Source organism: Gymnoscopelus braueri, assembly GCF_963280865.1.
Source record: "Gymnoscopelus braueri genome assembly, contig: SCAFFOLD_200, whole genome shotgun sequence".
Classification (NCBI taxonomy): Eukaryota; Metazoa; Chordata; class Actinopteri; order Myctophiformes; family Myctophidae; genus Gymnoscopelus; species Gymnoscopelus braueri.
Genome location: NW_027660395.1, coordinates 92,138 through 108,799, shown reverse-complemented (window position 1 = coordinate 108,799; position 16,662 = coordinate 92,138). Strand labels below are relative to the sequence as shown.

At 41.5% G+C, this 16,662-nt stretch overlaps 2 protein-coding genes across 2 annotated transcripts; both read right to left on the bottom strand.

Moving 5' to 3' along the window:
* Nucleotides 1-1,237: 1,237 nt before the first annotated feature.
* Nucleotides 1,238-10,813, bottom strand: LOC308081590 (mutS protein homolog 5-like; the record flags this gene model as incomplete). Its single annotated transcript, XM_080457955.1, has 26 exons — nt 1,238-1,374; nt 1,473-1,540; nt 1,628-1,765; nt 2,314-2,460; nt 2,567-2,641; nt 3,000-3,149; nt 3,269-3,395; nt 3,639-3,757; nt 4,014-4,081; nt 4,240-4,327; nt 4,705-4,785; nt 5,018-5,127; nt 5,268-5,340; nt 5,540-5,668; nt 5,756-5,818; nt 5,954-6,092; nt 6,250-6,295; nt 6,384-6,466; nt 6,573-6,608; nt 6,720-6,829; nt 7,179-7,300; nt 7,426-7,479; nt 7,700-7,780; nt 7,917-8,040; nt 8,659-8,792; nt 10,771-10,813. The coding sequence occupies 26 exons, from the start codon at nt 10,811-10,813 to the stop codon at nt 1,263-1,265; spliced, it is 2,520 nt and encodes an 839-aa protein (XP_080314081.1). The 3' UTR covers nt 1,238-1,262.
* Nucleotides 10,814-11,688: 875 nt separating this feature from the next.
* On the bottom strand, nt 11,689-15,099 carry LOC308081591 (sialic acid-binding Ig-like lectin 15). The gene is made up of 6 exons (XM_080457956.1): nt 14,955-15,099; nt 14,198-14,569; nt 13,639-14,001; nt 13,010-13,108; nt 11,992-12,042; nt 11,689-11,793 (listed from the first exon to the last, which is right to left on the bottom strand). Exons 1-6 carry the CDS (start codon nt 15,001-15,003, stop codon nt 11,759-11,761), a joined length of 969 nt encoding a protein of 322 aa, XP_080314082.1. The 5' UTR covers nt 15,004-15,099; the 3' UTR covers nt 11,689-11,758.
* Nucleotides 15,100-16,662: the final 1,563 nt, after the last annotated feature.

The window sequence follows — 16,662 nt, the reverse complement described above, 5'->3', positions numbered from 1 at the left end:
AACTGGAACGTGCATAAAGTTGGTGCAGATTTTTCCAGTGGTTTTCTAGATTATCTCTGGACACACACAAACAGACCTTCTCATAGCCTCTTATCACACCATAAAAAGACATGTACTGTACTGTGTTTGTATACAGGTGTGTATGTGGTAACACTACAATACTAGAGCAAGGACGGCTCAACGTGTGCGGTGCTGATTAGTATGACGAGTCATCATGCTAAGTGTATTATACTTAAGTCTGACTGTCATCATTGTGCATTGCTGTCTCCTTAGCGGATGGCCTGGATGTCAAAACCCTGGGCTGTGTGAAGGAAGAGGAGTGTGGGACGGAGACCACAGTGGAGTTCTTCTCCAACACCATTGTCTATGTCATGACCAAGCACTGCTGTCACACACCCTTCTGCAACACAGCACACAACATTCACACCAACAAAACACCCCTGTACCTGACTGTGGCTATACTAACAATCTGGCACCTCACAGGGTGCCAGATTCCCTCCTTCTCTTGATATATCCGGGCTCCCCCAGAAGAGTTAGTGTCGAAGTGTCCTTGAGCAAGACGCTGAACCCCTAATTGCTCCCGATGAACAGGTTGGTGCCTTGCATGGTTTCCTCCGCCATCGGTGTATGAATGAGTGTGTGAATGGGTGAATGTAATCCATGTAAACCATCCATGTAAAGCGCTTTGGATAAAAAGCGCTATATAAATGCACCATTTAACATATAAAAAAACCCCATCAGCTGTTCTTTGCAAAATAGTGAAGAACCTTTGATGGTTGTGTCAAACCAGTGGGATCACCAGGACACATAACAGCAGTAGAAAACAGTCAATGTGATGATTGTGTCAAATGTAAAAATCAAACAAAAAACATGTGCTTAAAAGTCTTTGTCCGGGAATACAGGAAGGTAGTACGTTTGTGTGTAATTTATTGAACATTTGTACAAGTGTACAGTATTTGAATGAAAATGAACAAAATCCATAACGTGGGAAGTTGATTCATGTTTTCTGCAGCAAAACATTTATTATTATTACCATGTACCACAGAATTATTTAATCCAAAAAGACAACAAGTAATAGGATTATTAATGTGGTTATATTAAAGTAATCTGTTTGAAAGGGAAACCCCACATCATGACTATGATGTAAGAGCAAAAAGGAATGGTGAATGTGGTGGGGACCTAACTTCATAGTCAAATTGTGACTGAAGCACTGCAATAACCAACTTATACTGAGCACTGAGCAGTGTAGGCCAGGACATAATTTACAGTAGGTCTCCACCTGAGGGCAGTATCACTTCTTTCATGAAGCGCTGCAGATCAACATCCTCGTCCTCCAGGTCAATGTGTAGGAACTTCTCCACCACAGATGCACACCTGGCACAAGTACATATATATTACACAGCCATGCCATGCAAGTTCATGCTTTTGTCTTTGTATTGTAATTGCGTGTTATGGTTTGAGTAGGAACTCACCTGGTGGCCTGATCATCATTTCTGTCGATGCGTTTGATGGTCTTTCCTGTTCTGTACAGTTCAGATACCTTGCCAAGCACACACCCACACAAACAGTAAGGCTCACTCTGCCTACACATATTATTTTTTTGGTGTGTAAGTGTGTGTGTGTGTACCTCCACTCCTCTCTGTACGAGGCTGGTTGGCAGGCCCGCCAGTGTAGCGATGTTGGCAGCATAACTGGAGCGGCAAATCCCTTCTTTCAGCTGGTACAGAAACACCAACTCATCCTTGTCCACGGCAGTCTCTAGAGTCTAACACACACACACACACACACACACACACACACACACACACACACACACACACACACACACACACACACACACACACACACACACACACACACACACACACACACACACACACACACACACACACACACACACACACACACACACACACAAAATACTGACATTGACATATTAGATCGTTTTCGATCAGTTGATCATACATCAACACAACATCAGTGTTTCCTCCCAAATAAAATTCGACATACACACACAGACACAATATAGAAAAATAACATATTAATTAAAGTACAAAACAGAAACTTAAAAACAGCAAAAAATGGAAAGAGCAACGCTAAAAAGTGCTGAGTGCACCTGTTTGACTGGTCATTTGGTATCAGCAAATGTCTACTCTACTGTACAGGACATTGTTTTGCACCATTAGCCATAATTCTTTACTTTGATTAAGTATAAATTATCCATTACATGCTCACACAGATGTTTGATTGGGTCAGGTCTGGTTATGTTTCTGTAACTGTAAATTCGTCAACATTATGCCAATCTGTCAGTACCAGCAGGGACAGCTGCCCCGAGGAGGGGAGGAGGCCCATCTGGAGCAGACTGTGGAAGTTAGTAGCCAATAGGACATGAGGAACTTCCCCAGGAACTCTTTTGAGCCAATGAGAGATTGACGCCGCCAACAGGGACAGGCCATCCACCTAGAGTATTAGAATATTAATATAGTTAATTGTGTGATACAAATGCAAATATAGAAAGATTATATAGGCATGCATGTATACTTTTGCACAATCAAGGTTTTCTTACAGTGTTGGTTCCTTTGCCGAACTCATCGATGAGAACCAGTGAATTGCCGCTACTGTTGTTCAGCGCGTGGGCCATCTGGAATACAGACACATTCAGATTTACCATTTGTTTTTACAGATAATTATGTATATTATGCACATTTATTATGTCTTTCTCTCTCTATCTTTCTTTCTCTCTGTGTGTGTGTGCGCGTGTGTGCGCGTGTGTGCGTGTGTGTGCGTGTGTGTGTGTGTGTGTGTGTGTGTGTGTGTGTGTGTAGGCGGCATGCTTGCCATGCCCGAACAGGAGGATAGTGGGAGTGGACCTGGATACAGTAGTGTTGGTGGAATATCAGTAAAGACACAAACGTACACAGAAAATGTACACGTATACGCCCACAAACACAGCTGTTAGCGCACTGTATAATGCATGTGCGTAGGCGTACAACAGGTACCTGGTTGAGGTCTATCATGAAGGTGCTGAGGCCCAGAGACACAGACTCCCTGCTTTGCATGCGTGTGTAGATTCCGTCTACCAGACCAATCTCTGCCTCCTTCGCTGGAACGTCTGAGCCAATCAGAGCCATGAACACAACCAGACCCACCTAGCAAAGTCAGTCAGGGGGGGTAAAGGAGTTTGTGATCGGCTAATGAGATTCGGAATAGAGGAATTACACTGTTGTTAACTAAATGGCCAGAGTGTGAAGTGTATTGACTGTAATACCTGTTTAAGGTAGATGCTCTTGCCAGATGAGTTGGGTCCGGTGATGATCTTAAGTCGGCCCTGTGACTCAAAACTCTGGAAGGAGTTGGCCACGAACACGGGTGAGCACAGCTCGAGCAGTGGGTGTCTGCAAGACAAAGAAATTCAAATCTATCTGGCTCTCTATTAAATTCCTCTAAAGCCGAGTGTGTGTGTATGTGTATGTGTGTGTGTGTGTGTGTGTGTGTGTGTGTGTGTGTGTGTGTGTGTGTGTGTGTGTGTGTGCGTGCGTGCGTGCGTGTGTGTGTGTGTGTGTGTGTGTACTTTGGATGTGGGTGCACACGTGTCTGTGGATGACTATTTGTATGTGTGTATGTGCATGAGTGGGTACCTGGCCTGTATGAGTGTTATGCTGCTGTGGCTAGTTAACTTGGGGGAGGTGTAACCGTACTCCTGGGAGGCACTGCTCAAAGCCATTAGGCAGTCCAGCTCAGCACTCAGCTCTAGAACCTATAGAATACACACCATAGATATACAACGGAACAGATAGGTCATACGTGCCCTACTTCTGTGTTCACTGCCACCTGTGTTGCTGAGGGACCTGACGGCATTATGGATTATGGATACCGTCAAATCCATCGCATTGAGCAAACGTGTCCTAGGCCACTGTGGATTGATTACCTCCTCTTCCATGTTTGACACACGTAAAGAACAGACAGATAGCAACCAAAAAAAGCAAACACAATTCAGTGTCAACTTTACCTACCTTGTACAGAGAAGAGCTCCTCTCCAGGATTATTGTTTGAAGCTGTGTCATAACAGCTGTCTCCATGTCTGAGAGGAAGGAGACAAGACATACTTCAGCAGGAAAGAGAGATAAGAATCTAACATACTGTAGGTATCTAAATATTGTCTATGACAGGTGTCAAGGTGTTGTATAAGACAGGCGTCTAAGTAAATGTTGGATAAGACCAGGGGAACACAAAAATCACCTCTGATGTCACAGTGTAAGTCACCCAGCAGATCATCCAGCTCTCTGGTTCTTTGGCTACGGTAGTGCAGATGGTCATCTGACAAAAACTAGACAACCAAACGCAGACAAGATTGCAGCAATTTTGTGAGTGGACATGCATGCATGTATTTGGGTGAAAACTCAATTACATAGAAATACACTAGCCTAGCATTGGCCAGACTGATAACGTGGATTCACTCTCACGTTCTTTCCCGGTATTAGTCTGGACTTCGGCCCATAGGGAGCGAGTATGAGAAATCCGAAAATTATCGGGCCAATCAGTGACTGCGTTTCAACTGCGGTCCGTACAACAGTGAAAAGCATCAAAATAATTTTCTGATTTCTACTCGCTCCCTATGGGCCGAAGTCCAGACTGAAACCGGGGAGGAACGTGAGAGTGAATCCACGTTATCAGTCTGGCCAATGCCAGGCTAGAAATACACACCATGAAGTCAAGTCCCGGTATCTCAAAATCCTCTTTGTCCACCATGCTGGGCAGCCGGGGGACAGACAGCAGGAAGCCTAGCTGTATAAGAAATGTTGTGCTTGCACTTAATGTTTTTGCATATCACTCATCTGCTTCTCTAGTGTGGGTGTGGACACAAGTGTGGGCATCCTGGAGAAACTATGTTATCTTCACATAACTTTTGGAAATCATGAATCAGGTATTACTATATGTATACATAAATCAAATAAGTACAGATAATTATTTTCAAATTCAACTGCCAGCGTTGTAGGTAGACATGACTGTATCACACCAGAGGGAGATAGATCGCACTACAAGACGGGATGCGAGCGTCCAGGTGTTCCAGCTCTCTCCTTGCAACATCATTCAGGAAGTCTGGCAACCCCATCATCTTCCTCTTCTCTATGGAGCATGTGCAGATAAAATGTTTTATTCTATGTCTATGTGTGCTGTCATAAAACAACCTGCATTTTGAACAGAAAACATGTTTACTATTTTCAGAAAGCTCTAGTTTTAAATCTGGAAAGGAAGGGCACACTCACTCTCATCGATTGCAGGGTCCACATTTGGTTTAATTGTGAAGCGGTTCTCTGTTGCACTGCTCTCAAAATCCACCTACACAAAAACACATTCAAACAAATTGACACTCGAAAATTGCAGGAAAGAACTAATGAATGTGAAGATGAGAGATAATTCAATTTCATAGGAGTGCATACAGTACGTGTAATCAAATCACATACATATACGTATGTGTGGTCATACCACAAATGTTTGGGTGAGACAAAGAGAACAGAGATAGAGGGAAAGAACTCACCACCCTGCTGATGACAGAGGTGATGTATTGTAGGTCATCAGAGAACCCCTCACTGATTTCACGGAAGAGCTGAATGGACTGAGGCAAGATGCGCACTGTGTCTCTGATGCACATTGCACTATACACCGTCTAACGCACAAAAACGTTGTAATATATTATGCATTGCCATGCACATTATTAACTGTCTGGTGACATCATTAACCAAATAGCTGTTACCTTGTAGAGACTCTGCCAGTCAGTGACTTTGGTGTGAGAGAGAGACATCCTGCGCAGCAAGGTCTACCACACAAACACAAACAAAATGGACATGCAGGGACACAAACTTCAGGAAAATAAAATGTTATCTGTGGTTAGTGATTTAGGTGATGGGGTACAGAGATGCACAGGAACCAGAGGTCATGGGTCAGAGTTTACTGGGATGTTCCTGATGTTGCGTAGTGTAGACTGCAGAGTGTTGAGGGTGTCAGAGTTGCGTGGCGTTGTGAAGAAACGGATCACTTCCTGCCTCCTGTTTAAAACTGCCAGGTCACGTGTTGGCCGCAGGAACCACTGACTGTGAGAGAAAAGGCCATCACTCACACTCACAACAAGGCCACAAGTACTGCTACATCAACAAATGCATCATAGAAAACTAATGGCATATGTTTCATTTTACGTCATTTACAGTACTTCCAAGCTGTGGTCATTTCTGTGTCTCAAGCAATTCTCACCGTAGCATTCTGGAGCCAAACTTGGACCTGCAGCGGTTTAGTATCCCTGCAATACACAAGTAAGGGTAAGAGGGAAGGGAAACACATACCACTACAAAGGTCTGGGGAGGTGCTGAAACATTGATGTCACATACCAAAGAGACTGAGTCCCTCCTTCTCGCCAGACTGCAGCTTGTACACTGATGGGTGAAGTTCTGCCTTAAAGATCTGCAGTACACTGGACACATACAGTACATGGTGATCTCTCTCTCCCCTCCTTTCTCTATTACGTGTGTGTAGCTGTGTACAGTATGTGTGTTGTGCACATCTTAGAATACTCTCACCTGTATGTGTCCCGGTCCACATACACCACATCTTTTCTATGAGAAAATTGAATACAACACAACATCACCATTTCAGAGAATAAATACTGGTTAAAATACAGGTCTCCCTGGTATTCTGTGAGTCATGACCCGCCATGAGTTTCTTACAGTGTGAAGGTCTGGACCTGTAAAATAGGAACTCCTACACTGCTGTCTTCCAGCTCCACTCCCACTCTCCTTCTGTCCAAGCATTTCAACAGGGCACCCACAGCCCGCAACTAACATGCACACACGCACGCACACACGCACGCACACGCGCACGCACGCACGCACACACACACACACACACACACACACACACACACACACACACACACACACACACACACAACACACACACACACACACACACACACACACACACACACACACACAGAGAGTGTTGAAGTGATGTGTGTAGCAAAGCAAGAAATCCGACCAGCAGCCACAGAGGCTGGTTGAAGTACCCACTTAGATTACTTTACCTTTTTTACCTTTGAGTGTACAGCTGGTTACCTGCCATAGTGGCTTGCAGTATAAACTAACTTCCCAGCCACTGACAGTAAGGGTTCATTTTAATTTGCTCACCATAAGGGGAGAGTCGAATGAGATGCAGGAAGAAAGGTAGGACAGCTTCTCTCTTTCGGTGATGGAGGGAGGAAGGAAAGGCAGGTGGGCAGACAGTAGCCTCTGCTTACTGACCTCCAGACCTACACCGTGAGAAACATCACGTGGGAGCCATAGGGACAAGTGCAATATGAGACACAATCATACAATTATTTTTGTCATGCAAAACTAAAACCAAAACATTATGTTGCTTTTATTTTTCTTTTACCAAAGTCAACATATGGATAAGTCACCACCTCTGGTTTGTAGTCCGGATTGGAAGCTGTGATAACGAGGGAACAGAGAAAATTGCTGCTTGTGGATGGAGATCAAATAAGTGAAAGAATGGTTCATTTCATGAGTGAATAACTTTGAAGTTCATATGGGTAGACTAGAGAAACATTGTTCACTGTTATTGCTAGTTTGAACCACCTATAAGTCACACAGTATCAGAGATATCTATCAAAAACAATGCCAGTATATTTTGTGCATAATTGCCCCACCGAGTCTCTGCATGAAGCGAAACATCCTGCGCTCCTGCTTTGCACTGGTAATGATCACGTTGGGACTGACTTCCTGGAGAACTAAGATGACAGAATGAGACCATAGAGAAATAAGACGGAAGATTAAAAAAAGGTTAATAACCAGATACATTTTTGACTTGATTCATGAATAGTACATGTTCTGAACATTAAACTGATCAATGCCACTGTAGTTCACCTCTAGACAGCAGGTGGAGCTCGTTGTTGTCAGGAGTATCTGTCATGTAATGCAAGGAAGAGTCTCTGCTGTCATAAAAGCACAGGCCCACCTGGTCATTCTGTGCCAGAACACTCAATAACACCTATGGAGAAGAGACACACACATCATTCATGTAATAGTGTATCATTAGACATGAAAGAGCAACACATTTTGACATGAACTGTGCTGTACTGTTCAGGCCGTGACCCCCCAAAATAATCATATTTGAACTGGGGACCCCTCCACCCTGATAAGCAATGTAGGAGTTGAGGTATTACTTTTTTTTTTTTACTCGGTTCCACAGATACAATATTTTGCCTCTTTCTTATAATATTTGAGAATTTGGCCAATGTTTGACCAGTTAGTTTGTTGATTACTTTTTATGCAGTAATGGTCTGTTTCTTTGCTTTTTATTTTTCATTTCTTTAAGGTATTAAAAAGGTCTTAAAAGTCTTTAAATTGTCACTTCACTGTCATTCAGGGACCCCCCAAAAAAATCAAGTGGGGGCCCACTGACCCACAGGTTGAGAACCACTGCCGTAGAGTGTAGACTGTCAGTTATCCATAATATATCGCCTACAATTTAGATACGAATGACGGTAGTGTCCACATACACCAAAAACAGCAGATCTACAAGCACGTAGATCAGCTATTTACAGAACAGGACACTGTCGGTCATGCAACTATAACATCAGGCTGTTAAGCCCACAGGGGGCCTCACATCTGGGGACTCTTCCTCCTCTTCATCTTGTCCATGTGGGTCGGTGGTGAGGCCAAAGCTTGTCCCTTGTCTTGGAGGATTCTCCTGAACATCCATTGTGTCCTGCTTCTGGTTCTGAATCTGCCTGCAGCGTCCTATGAGAATAAGATAAGAATAAGATAAGATGGCTACTGTAAGAAGCACAGTGGTGCTTCAAAGTTGACTACTAGTAGGTACAAAAGTATTGGCATCAAAATATACTTTTAAGTACCAACAGGAAAAGTACTTATTATGCAGAATGCCCCTTTTCAAGTTTTCAAAATCTTTTGAAAATAGCCAATCTGCAAGCTCACAACGTGTTGTGAGCTTGTAGATCTGCTATTTTCAAATAGCCAAAATATATATAGGGCTGAAGTGGGTAATGTATGTTTTGTAATAATAATCAAAATCTACAATTTAACTAGTAACTCAAGTTTTCAAATAATTGCAGTATAAAAGTACAATATTTGCCTCTGAGTCGAGATGTAGTGGAGTAGAAGTAAAAGTATTGGAAATTGGACATACTCAAGTAAAGTACAAATACCTCAAAATTGTACTTTAAGTACAGTACTTAAGTAAATGCACTTACTTTCCACCACTGCCTAAACGTTGCCCCCACAGTTTATTATTGGTTGTCTTTATTATTCGTTAATACACTGGAAGTGGGTGTGTGTAGCCTATAAAGCCAAAAGCCTACAGACTGTAGGCTATAGTCTGCTATACTTACCTCGAAAGGTTTTCTCTTTCAGTAGTTCTTGTAATTACAGTTCAAATGATATGGTTGTGAGATAGATATTAAGGTTTATAACAAGGTAAACAGAACTAAACAGCCGCTGCTTCATTCCCGCCCAGAATGTGTCATGTTTTACTTGATGCGCTCGAGCTGTGCAAGGTATCCCATAGCCCGCATGCATTACTGTGTCCCATAGCCCGGATGGACTCGCGGTGTGAATGGCTGGCTGATATATTATAACTGAGAGTGACAGGCATTGAACACTAATGTTGTTGAGCTGTAAATAAATATATTCACGTCATATTATAACACTCTGTAAAAAGGAATGTGTCATATCTCTAATGTGAAAAGTAGTTTTTTTTAAAAAAAAGTCTAGAGGTAGGCTACTGTTTGCCTATACTTCATACTTCTACTCCACTACATCTCAGAGGCAAATTAGTAGCCTTGTTTTATTTCTTTATTTTTTTTTATTTACTTCACTTCAATTATTTGAAAACTTTATCCTTACTCTGGTTGTTGTTTGGAATCCATTCAGTGCACCAGCTATTTCTAGGCACCATTATTTTTTTAAATATGTATTTATTTTGTTTATTTATTTTATAAATGAGGGGCCAAATATCCTACATAATATTTTTTTAATTACATGTAAGGCCCAATACTTCTATAATTGCTACACATTGCTGCAAACCCTGTGATATCCAGTCATTTCGGGGATAAACAAGAAATTGAGGGGTAGGCTACATTTATAATGATGTGCCGTGCATGTTCAGATATCCAACCATTTCCCATAGGCTACATTTATTCTTAATTTATTTTACATTTAGGAAAAACAGCAAATGCCCAGAAATGCCTGGTGCGCTGCGCACCTGTAGCCTACAGTATATGTGTTGATTTTAGGTGCATCATTCACTGTGCATGCATGCTTTTATAAAAATAAAATCTGCTTGCTTTAATCATTACGTGCTATTATCGCTGTCGGCTGTTCAGTTTCAAAACCAGTCAGGAACAAACACAGTCCATCATCATCATCGTGATAAAACACCACATTGCTTGTAGCCTAGCTCTGGTCCATAGCGTTAGATGGAGTTTCTCCTTAACTCCTTCTAACGCTATGGACCAGAGCTAACAGTAGTAGCCTAGGCTACCGTGATCCTGTACGCCCGTCCATTGTTCTATCCATTCCTCCTCATCCTTTCATTTGGCACATTGCTTCAGCGCGTTCTGTAATGAATATACACATAAACAGCGAAACAAACGAAGAGGATCAAACTTGGACTTTTAATAGCTAAGAACAGAAAAAGAAAATAGAACCAAAAGCGGCTCATAATTCCAGAGTGCGCACCATGCGCACACGCGCTGACCTGACGAGACGCGTGTGGAGAAGGACGCTGACTGCACCTGCATCACCATAGGCAAACAACGCCCCTCCCTGGCAGCCCATCATTACTGCAACATTGACATGTGAAACCACAAGGTAGCCTAGTCTCTAATTTCTCTACCACTGCATGACAAATTGATACAAATTGATTAATTGTCTTTTGTAACCGTGGTTCTCAACCTTTTCAGGCCGTGACCCCCCAAAATAATCATACTTGAACTGGGGACCCCCCCACCCTGACAAGCACTTGGAATGTAGGAGTTGAGGCATTACATTTTCGCTTCCACAGATAAACATTGTGAAAATAGCAGATCTACAAGCTTGTAGGTCGGCTATTTTAAATTGTTTTGCCTCTTTCTTATATTATTTGTCAATTTGGCCAATGTTTGACCAGTTTTTATTGTATAGTTTGTTGATCACTTTTGATGCATGCAGTAATGGTATTTTTTCTTCCCACTCCACAAAATACAATGTAACTGGTCTTTGGATCTGAGGGAGTAGGATAGCCTACCGCTCCCACCACAAGCACAGCACAAAATACATTACATCCTAATTGAATTACATTGTATTACACAAAGTAAGCTAAAAGAGCATTTTTATATATACTCCATCAGATTTAACAGAATAATCATTCTTCCTGTTCTCCTAATCAATCTCCAAATAAAGCATTTTATTGATCCTGCAGAGGCTAAATAAAATTCAAGTACCGGTAATTACATCAGCCAATAAAGGTATGAGGGTGCACACTGCACAGGTTCATAAAAGAGAGAGGGATCAGATTGTAAAGCATCATATGCAGTCAATTATCTAATCAGTAATGTTTGTGCACAATTCCATAAGAACAGGTCTTATGAACAAACAGTACATACAAGTTTGAGTCAGTAAAGAAAAAGTCTGAGTCTGTTAAAGTTTGTTTAATTAGATTCAGAATAATTGGTAATACTACAGCATTATTACAGATTAATATGGAGTTATTGTGGGATGTTCAGAGGGGAATAGATGACACCTGAAATGACAAAAGTGTGAAAGTCATTAATAATCCCGAATGTGAAATATTCTAAATAGGTATTCTCTCATTTCATGATTTGAAACCACACCTACAGTAGTATCCTGTTGTGCCAAAAAAAGGTTGTTGCATTACACTGAACTTTAATATGTTATGGATGATATGGGATGATTGCAGGATCAAACCATATTGACTCACATGACTCATCATCACTGCCTTGTGTTGAGAATGGAAACCCTGTCTGGAGAGCTACAAAAAAAACAGTGAGATGTTTTATAATCTTACAATAAATGCATGGAATCTCTGTACATACGTCTGTCTGTAGTTTATGAATGGGCATAAAAGGGACACAGACAGACAGACAGACAGACAGACAGACAGACAGACAGACAGACAGACAGACAGACAGACAGACAGACAGACAGACAGACAGACAGACAGACAGACAGACAGACAGACGGGTACAACGGGTATACTTGACAACGGGACTGATATACCCATATATTATATATATTGATGATATCAGGGATCTCTGTATATGAGCATAAAAGGGACACAGGCAGACAGAAAAGGGACACAGGTAGACAGACAGATACATTGTATAACTGGGTGGTGCATGCATTTCTAACTTGCATTGTTTCCAAGTAGGCTGGTGCCCAACGGGAACTGGTCTTATAATATCAATGCTTGTTCTATCACACTGAAATGTGTTAATGTGTTAATGTGTTTTGGGAAATTGGAATAATAAGACATTTGGGAGCTTGCACTGTTTGCATTGTAAAAGAACAGTGATTTTCTTAATAGGACTCACTAACCTGTGGTGATTTATCATAATATTACAACAAAGACCACATGAGATGCAAAGCTAGTAAGCTACAGAATAAAATCCTCAAAACAAATTTCACCATTTGTAACTTATAGTTTACAAATGAATGTAACCAAATGGACCCATAAGGGTCAGAGTTAACACTGAGAACTTTACTGTGTAGTATCAAATGGTTTATGTTTAAGTATCTGTGAAAACAGTAGGCTATTAAAGCACTGCTCTCACTCATCTCAATATGTTGTTTAGTCACTTCACAAAGAAGAGAGCAGAGCAAATTAGTTGCAGACATTTCAGTGTGCTTTTTGAGTGCTTCCATGTTTAAATATCACAATAGGGGTAATAATAACACTAGTTTGTCCTAGCCTATAGAGTAAAATGACAATGACTCACATAGAGGAGAGGAGGGCAGGTTGATGGTTGAATAAACCAACTGAAGCTCTGTAGCGTCATCTCTTTGATTGTCAGAGCTGCTCAACTGGTGGCTGTTCGCTGGCATGATTACAGATAACAAAATGTTATTTCTAAATAACATGAACGATAAGCAAAACAGTTTGTCATAGATACATTACACAATAATAACTTTGAATCATATAGGTTCAGTGACTTACCCATTTATGCATTATCATTAAATGGGAGAATTGTTAGATTGGGCTGTCAAAATATGAAATAGAAAATGTAATAAAAGCATGCATGGCATTTAAACATGTATAGAAAGTTAAGTGCAAAGTAACAGCCTTAACTTTAGGGCATTTTCAACCACAGCAGTGACCCGTTGGAGAAGTAAACTATTTTCACATGTGGTATCTCCATATCAAGATGTCCTTGTGCCATTGACATAGTCTAAAAATTATATTTTTTGCCCCCCAGTGTTTTTATTGTGGCCTTTCTTGTGACTTGTGACCTTCCTGTCACCGACATTCATCTTTAATGTTACAATGAGAGTGCATGATTTCATTAATGTCAGTACCCCCATGTTTACATTATCATGCCATGCAAAACAGTATAATGTAGCCACCTACCTCTTTTTCTCAGGTAGAAAATCGCCACGCCAAAGAGCAGCAGCAGTATTAAAGAACTCCCACACACAATGAGGCTTACTCTCAGTGTACTACTGCTAGGGAACTGTCTCTCCACACTCCCCAGCTGGTTCTCTGCCTTGCAGGTGTACACATCGCCCACCAGGTAGGGGACGGAGCTACTCAGCCTATAGGGCCCATGTTGTTTAGGCTGGACATTGTGATGTACTGCCCCCTTGGAGGAGGAGAACCACGTGATGTTTGGCGGAGGATTTCCCTCAGCGTCACAGTTAAGGTGGTGCTCTGTGGTGCCATCTGGACTGGGGGGTGTTTCGACCTGGGAGAGACTCAGGATTTGAACCTTTGCTGGGGGGGGGGGAGATGAAATGCTCAAAATAACACATTATTATCCCCTTCTAATATTACAGAGTCATTCTTCAACAACATCCTTTTTATGTTCCCTTTATGGCTTAAAATTCAATTAATAATGGTGTGGAGGGGATATTTGTGCACAGACAGTGTAGGTTACTGATAGGGATGAATGCCCCAATACAAAACTCACCTGTGACATAGATCTGTGTTTTCTTTTCAAAACTGTCTTTCCTCTGTTCCAGCTCTACACGGCAGATGTATGTTCCATTGTCCCTCAGCTCCAGCTGGTTGATCAGTAAGGAGATCTGTCCTTGTCTAGGGTCTCCATCCAGTGAATAATGCAGGTTGGTCCCAGATACACAGTCTGTAACTCCTCCCTGCGTGTTATTTTGCACTTTACATTGAAAGAACAGATCGCTGTTCTTTAACCATTTAACTGTGATCATCCCAGAGTATTCTACTTGTTTGGGGTGAGTGAAGGAACAGGGCAGGACTGCTTTACTCCCCCTGCTGCCGTTAACCACAGGTGTAACTGCCATGGTCCAGTCTGTGGCCTGTGATCCTGAAAGGATAGAGGTAGAATAGTGTCTTCAATGATTATATTTCGTCATATGACCTTGTCACACAGATTTTCAACTAAGTAATTGAAAATCTGTTGTTTATGTTGAGTTATATACAAAAAACACCAGTTTATATCTATTTCTGGAAAAAGATATATCTGTGAAGTTAATCATTCAGTGTCTATAAAATATTGAAGCAAATTCCGTATGCAAAAGTGTTCATTTATCTCCTTTTTAGTACACAATTTGTTTTGTGCTATTAATCATAATGCGAGAGTTGGCCACACTGTTTTAAATTCAAATTTTGGAGCTATGTTAGATATGCAAAACAAACCGGGTAAAATACTCCAATAATAATAATAATAATAATAATAATAATGAACTTACCTCTAGAAATTATAATTGAGATAATAAGAAAATAGGACTGGGTGTGCATTTTCTTCAATTTAGCAGTAGAAACCAAAAGGTCTAATTCTATACCATGTCAAAAACAATAAGACACTCTGAAACAGTTGTGAAACACATGAAACCACCAATGTGGCTATTTCCTCTAAATACAAAACAGAAAGGAAGGAAATGGTGTGTAGCAATAAGACCGTTTGTGGGTGACTCACCCTGATTTGGAATAAACCAATGGTTTATTAAAATCCAATGTCCCCTTAGTGTGGTTGAAATCCTTAAAAAAAATCACCTCTGTTCAATCAATGTAAATGATAAGTATTTTTCTCCCCCCAAAAACACACCGCTAAAGGAGCTTTATAACATCTTCCTTTGCTATCTTTGTCCTCATTTAGTATTGCAGGATATATGAAGATGTATAAGTTTGAACATTTAGAACTACAAAACGGTACTCCTCTGAGCACTTCCGCCAGGCTGGGTTGCCTTACCTATACCCATAACTGCATATACTGTAAGTCGTGGGTTGCAGTGAGGATGCGAGGAAGCTGGGGTAGCATTTGTACGGCATGTGGGGCAACCCATGCGCAGAAGTAACAGAGCTTTTGGAGGTGCGCTCTGTAGAGACCCACCCCTCACACATTTTGGGGTTTATAAGATGCTGCGTTCATGACACTGTATAGGTGTTTTTTTTTTGTAAGAAATAGGCCCAGCCCACTATATTTTAAGCCAATTACAGACAAACAGCATGGAATAGCAAAAGCTTGTTTGACTCATTTTGTACCTAATTTGGTGAAAACAAATCATGTTTCTGCCACAAAGAGTGTCATTTGTAGCATTTGTGTTACCCCCATATGGGTCTACGGGAAATCGCTTTTGGCTCTGCGTTGTTTAGAGGCCCCTCAATGTGATTCAAATATGGGGTCAATTTGATGCTGCGTTCATGAATTTTGATGTTCATGACCTCGCATGGATCCGTCCTGGACCGCTGGCGTAGTGGTCCAGCCCCCCAGGCTCAGTGCAGCCTGACAGCGTCTCGTGAGTTCAAGTCCCGATCCCGACGGCCTTTGCTGCATGTAACTCCCCATCTCTCTCTCTCCCCATTTCCTGTCAGCCTATACTGTCCTATCAACTAAAGGCATAAAAAGCCCAAAACGAATCTGAAAAAAAAAGTCAGCAGAATCCAAATGTTATCAGGAACATTTTTGTCATACTATAAAGGAGAACTAGAGATTGATAGGGAACTGGCCGTGTTTGGCTGTTGTCTTCTGGTTTTAACTTTGCGCTGAGCTCTGCCCCTTTGGAGCTTAATGACTATTTTGGTCTGGGTTGTGAAACTCCCTGGTCATGAAACTGCCTGGGCTGTATGCCTGTGCTCCAGGTCTGCAGCCTCCCCATAAAGAACTTTACTAGACTCTCCTTTAGCATGTTGATTGGTCTGGCCATGAATATACATGCCGGTATTGTGGCTCATAATGAACAAACACGCCAATAATTTAGCCAAATGATCTACAGTGTGATTGAAATGTATATCAATCATACCATTTTTCTCATTGTATATGTCATTCTCATAATTCTTCGGCATGACTTACAGTACAACAGGATGCAATTATGTAACACCAATACTGAATATGTCATATAGCTGCATATAGTGCTGAATGCATAACGGGTAATGGTCCTACAGATATGCCATACTTGT

Excerpts from the sequence above, each read along its gene's own strand:
- LOC308081591 (XM_080457956.1), bottom strand. The coding sequence starts at position 15,003 with ATGCACACCCAGTCCTATTTTCTTATTATCTCAATTATAATTTCTAGA. Across the intron at positions 14,570-14,954 it reads CTCAATTATAATTTCTAGAG|GATCACAGGCCACAGACTGG; the intron begins GTAAGTTCATTA and ends CTATCCTTTCAG. Across the intron at positions 13,109-13,638 it reads TTTCTACCTGAGAAAAAGAG|CGAACAGCCACCAGTTGAGC; the intron begins GTAGGTGGCTAC and ends TAATCATGCCAG.